Source organism: Caretta caretta, chromosome 9, assembly GCF_965140235.1.
Source record: "Caretta caretta isolate rCarCar2 chromosome 9, rCarCar1.hap1, whole genome shotgun sequence".
Taxonomy (NCBI): Eukaryota; Metazoa; Chordata; order Testudines; family Cheloniidae; genus Caretta; species Caretta caretta.
The window spans coordinates 57,531,911-57,537,410 of record NC_134214.1 but is presented as its reverse complement, the minus strand read 5'-3'; the positions used below and the strand labels follow the sequence as shown (position 1 = coordinate 57,537,410).

At 50.2% G+C, this 5,500-nt stretch overlaps 1 protein-coding gene across 1 annotated transcript; it reads right to left on the bottom strand.

Moving 5' to 3' along the window:
* Positions 1 to 1,632: 1,632 nt before the first annotated feature.
* Positions 1,633 to 3,696, bottom strand: LOC125642775 (uncharacterized). The gene is made up of 2 exons (XM_048864552.2): positions 2,797 to 3,696; positions 1,633 to 2,191 (listed from the first exon to the last, which is right to left on the bottom strand). Exons 1-2 carry the CDS (start codon positions 3,377 to 3,379, stop codon positions 1,650 to 1,652), a joined length of 1,125 nt encoding a protein of 374 aa, XP_048720509.1. The 5' UTR covers positions 3,380 to 3,696; the 3' UTR covers positions 1,633 to 1,649.
* Positions 3,697 to 5,500: the final 1,804 nt, after the last annotated feature.

Sequence of the window (5,500 nt, the reverse complement as noted above, 5' to 3'; positions counted from 1 at the left end):
TGTAAGCCGTGTCGTCAGTCGCCCCTCCCTCCGTCAGAGCAACGGCAGACAATCGTTCCGCGCCTTTTTTCTGTGCGGACGCCATACCAAGGCAAGCATGGAGGCCGCTCAGCTCACTTTGGCAATTAGGAGCACATTAAACACCACACGCATTATCCAGCAGTATATGCAGCACCAGAACCTGGCAAAGAGATACCGGGTGAGGAGGCGACGTCAGCACGGTCACGTGAGTGATCAGAACATGGACACAGATTTCTCTGAAAGCATGGGCCCTGCCAATGCATGCATCATGGTGCTAATGGGGCAGGTTCATGCTGTGGAACGCCGATTCTGGGCTCGGGAAACAAGCACAGACTGGTGGGACCGCATAGTGTTGCAGGTCTGGGACAATTCCCAGTGGCTGCGAAACTTTCGCATGCGTAAGGGCACTTTCATGGAACTTTGTGACTTGCTTTCCCCTGCCCTGAGGCGCATGAATACCAAGATGAGAGCAGCCCTCACAGTTGAGAAGCGAGTGGCGATAGCCCTGTGGAAGCTTGCAACGCCAGACAGCTACCGGTCAGTTGGGAATCAATTTGGAGTGGGCAAATCTACTGTGGGGGCTGCTGTGATGCAAGTAGCCCATGCAATCAAAGATCTGCTGATATCAAGGGTAGTGACCCTAGGAAATGTGCAGGTCATAGTGGATGGCTTTGCTGCAATGGGATTCCCTAACTGTGGTGGGGCTATAGACGGAACCCATATCCCTATCTTGGCACCGGAGCACCAAGCCGCCGAGTACATAAACCACAAGGGGTACTTTTCGATAGTGCTGCAAGCTCTGGTGGATCACAAGGGATGTTTCACCAACATTAACGTGGGATGGCCGGGAAAGGTGCATGATGCTCGCATCTTCAGGAACTCTGGTCTGTTCCAAAAGCTGCAGGAAGGGACTTTATTCCCAGACCAGAAAATAACTGTTGGGGATGTTGAAATGCCTATATGTATCCTTGGGGACCCAGCCTACCCCTTAATGCCATGGCTCATGAAGCCGTACACAGGCAGCCTGGACAGTAGTCAGGAGCTGTTCAACTACAGGCTGAGCAAGTGCAGAATGGTGGTAGAATGTGCATTTGGACGTTTAAAGGCGCGCTGGCGCAGTTTACTGACTCGCTTAGACCTCAGCGAAACCAATATTCCCACTGTTATTACTGCTTGCTGTGTGCTCCACAATATCTGTGAGAGTAAGGGGGAGATGTTTATGGCGGGGTGGGAGGTTGAGGCAAATCGCCTGGCTGCTGGTTATGCGCAGCCAGACACCAGGGCGGTTAGAAGAGCACAGGAGGGCGCGGTACGCATCAGAGAAGCTTTGAAAACCAGTTTCATGACTGGCCAGGCTACGGTGTGAAAGTTCTGTTTGTTTCTCCTTGATGAAACCCCCCGCCCCTTGGTTCACTCTACTTCCCTGTAAGCTAACCACCCGCCCCTCCTCCCTTCAATCACCGCTTGCAGAGGCAATAAAGTCATTGTTGCTTCACATTCATGCATTCTTTATTCATTCATCACACAAATAGGGGGATGACTACCAAGGTAGCCCAGGAGGGGTGGTGGAGGAGGGAAGGAAAATGCCACACAGCACTTTAAGCACAGCACTTTAAAAGTTTACAACTTTAAAATTTATTGAATGACAGCCTTCTTTTTTTTGGGCAATCCTCTGTGGTGGAGTGGCTGGTTGGCCGGAGGCCCCCCCACCGCGTTCTTGGGCATCTGGGTGTGGAGGCTATGGAACTTGGGGAGGAGGGCGGTTGGTTACAGAGGGGCAGCAGTGGCAGTCTGTGCTCGAGCTGCCTTTGCTGCAGCTCAACCATACACTGGAGCATACTGGTTTGGTCCTGCAGCAGCCTCAGCATTGAATCCTGCCTCCTCTCATCACGCTGCCGCCACATTTGAGCTTCAGCCCTGTCTTCAGCCTGCCACTTACTCTCTTCAGCCCGCCACTTACTCTCTTCAGCCCGCCACCTCTCCTCCCGGTCATTTTGTGCTTTCCTGCACTCTGACATTATTTGCCTCCACGCATTCGTCTGTGCTCTGTCAGTGTGGGAGGACAGCATGAGCTCGGAGAACATTTCATCGCGAGTGCGTTTTTTTTTCTTTCTAAGCTTCACTAGCCTCTGGGAAGGAGAAGATCCTGTGATCATTGAAACACATGCAGCTGGTGGAGAAAAAAAAAGGGACAGCGGTATTTAAAAAGACACATTTTATAAAACAGTGGCTACACTCTTTCAGGGTAAACCTTGCTGTTAACATTACATACATAGCACATGTGCTTTTGTTACAAGGTCGCATTTTGCCTCCTCCCACCGCGTGACTACCCCCACTGCGTGACTACCCCCTCAACCTTCCCCCCTCCCTGTGGCTAACAGCGGGGAGCATTTCTGTTTAGCCACAGGCAAACAGCCCAGCAGGAATGGGCTCCTCTGCGTGTCCCCTGAAGAAAAGCACTCTATTTCAACCAGGTGACCATGAATGATATCTCACTCTCCTGAGGATAACACAGAGAGATAAAGAACGGATGTTGTTTGAATGCCAGCAAACATACACTGCAATGCTTTGTTCTACAATGATTCCCGAGTACGTGTTACTGGCCTGGAGTGGTAAAGTGTCCTACCATGAAGGACGCAATAAGGCTGCCCTCCCCAGAAACCTTCTGCAAAGGCTTTAGGACTACATCTAGGAGAACCGCAAATGCCAGGGCAAAGTAATCCTTTCACATGCTTGCTTTTAAACCATGTATAGTATTTTAAAAGGTACACTCACCAGAGGTCCCTTCTCCGCCTGCTGGGTCCAGGAGGCAGCCTTGGGTGGGTTCGGGGGGTACTGGCTCCAGGTCTAGGGTGAGAAACAGTTCCTGGCTGTCGGGAAAACCGGTTTCTCCGCTTGCTTGCTGTGAGCTATCTACAACCTCCTCCTCATCATCATCTTCTTCGTCCCCAAAACCTGCTTCCGTATTGCCTCCATCTCCATTGAAGGAGTCAAACAACACAGCGGGGGTAGTGGTGGCTGAACCCCCTAAAATGGCATGCAGCTCATCATAGAAGCGGCATGTTTGGGGCTCTGACCCAGAGCGGCTGTTCGCCTCTCTGGTTTTCTGGTAGGCTTGCCTCAGGTCCTTCAGTTTCACGCGGCACTGCTTCGGGTCCCTGTTATGGCCTCTGTCCTTCATGCCCTGGGAGATTTTCACAAAGGTTTTGGCATTTCGAAAACTGGAACGGAGTTCTGATAGCACGGATTCCTCTCCCCAAACAGCGATCAGATCCCGTACCTCCCGTTCGGTCCATGCTGGAGCTCTTTTGCGATTCTGGGACTCCATCATGGTCACCTGTGCTGATGAGCTCTGCATGGTCACCTGCAGCTTGCCACGCTGGCCAAACAGGAAATGAGATTCAAAAGTTCGCGGTTCTTTTCCTGTCTACCTGGCCAGTGCATCTGAGTTGAGAGTGCTGTCCAGAGCGGTCATAATGGAGCACTCTGGGATAGCTCCCGGAGGCCAATACCATCGAATTGTGTCCACAGTACCCCAAATTCGAGCCGGCAACGTCGATTTAAGCGCTAATCCACTTGTCAGGGGTGGAGTAAGGAAATCGATTTTAAGAGCCCTTTAAGTCGAAATAAAGGGCTTCATTGTGTGGACGGGTGCAGGTTTACATCGATTTAACGCTGCTAAATTCGACCTAAAGTCCTAGTGTAGACCAGGGCTCAGAGAGGTGAAGACAGGTGTCCTACTCAGAAGGTGTGGACTCTCCCTAAGGGTCTCTGGCTTGGTTTAACCTGTTCCTCCTCACTGTTCAAAGACAGAGCTAAATAGGCTTCATTAGGAGCTTTTTTGTTATTTTAAATCACTCGTGGTGGGGCCATGTTTCTACCCCAGCCTGCTAAGAGTTAAAAATCACTAAGAGACTGACCTACAGAGGTCACAGCAGAGTGGCAGCACCAGGTGACTGATGGGTGGCTGAAAGAAGTGGCAAGCACGCAGACAGCGGGAGTAGCTGATGGGAGCAGTGGATGGCGGAAGCCTGGACAGTGGAGTGAACAAGGTGGCTTCCCCCGGCCACAGCAGGAGGAGAATTCATGCTGGTTTGCTGGTTATGACTATGCTGTCTATATATGTGTATCATCTTTGAACTCTGGGTCTGCACTGACCAGGGAAAACAACTGTGATTGGCGTGTTAATGGGGGGCCACACTAAAGGAACTTTGGTGTTGGACTCAAGAACGTGAAGCAAAAGACACTGCCGAGCGTTCTCTGTTGTGGGTGTCTTGCTCATGCTTTTACGTTTGTGAATACCGCTTTATGTCTCTGAATACCACTTGTGCTGTTTTCCAAGATTAAAGTTGGTTTACTTTTATTAAAGAAAAACTCTTTCCACTTCAGGCTCTGTGCTTGTGAGAGGGAAAGAATTGCCTCTTAGAGGCACCCAGAGGGTAGCGTGACATTTTCCCAGGTACTGGCTCAAGCCAGTTCTGTGTTACTGTTGAAAAGGAACCCTCTAGATATTGAACCCGGCCCTTCTTGCTGCCCACTCCAACTGGCAGAAAGGTTACATTTTATTCCTCCTCCCCAAGAAGCGTAAGAAAAGTCAGCGGGAGAGCATCTTCCGACGACACAGCGCAGTGTAAACACCACAGTAAGTGAATCTAGCTATGTCTACTTCAGTGACGTTATTGGTGTAACTTAGATCGACTTACTGAGGTAGTGTAGACCAGTCCTAAGGCTATGTCTACACTTCAACTGCTCAGCTCCCACCCTGGAGTGCAGCCCCCCACTACAGTAAGAGAAGAGGTTCTCCCATAACTGTTGTTAATCCACCTCCTTGGTAGACCGTAGCAAGGTCCCTGGTAGAATTCTTCCATCAGCCTAGCACTATCTGCACTGGGTGTTAGGTCGGCTTAACTTCATTGCTCAGAAGTGTGGATTTTTCACACCCCCTAAGAGACATAGCTGGGTTGACTTAACTTTTTAGCGTAGTCCTGGCCTAAGAAATCCTTCCAGACCTTGTGTCTATAGGGCCTGATTCTCAGCCAGTCCTCAATTCCACCACAGACTGGCACCTACAAACCACTGAATGTATAACTTTGTGCCTGCACTGAATAGTGGTGGCCAGACATCTGTTCGCACTGGTACATCAGGGAGCCAGGTGCCCAAGGGCTACCATTTTTGCCCACAATTTGTTTTGTCTGCAATTATTTGTGGGTAAAATTTGTGCCTGCAAAAGCAGACACTCCAGCTGAAAGTCAAGACCATAGTTTGCTTCTGAATGAAAGGCCCTATAGAAATGTACGTCACAGTATCCTGAGAGGCCAGATAAGATTAAAAGGGGTATGGTGGAGGCTAAGATGTTAAAGATTTCTGGGCCTGCTGGGCTATCATGGAAATGCCTTGAAAGGCTCATTTCAGACTGCAGCTGAAGTTAAACTGTAACCGTCTATGTGATCTGGAGTTCCCAAAAACCACTAGGCTGTGG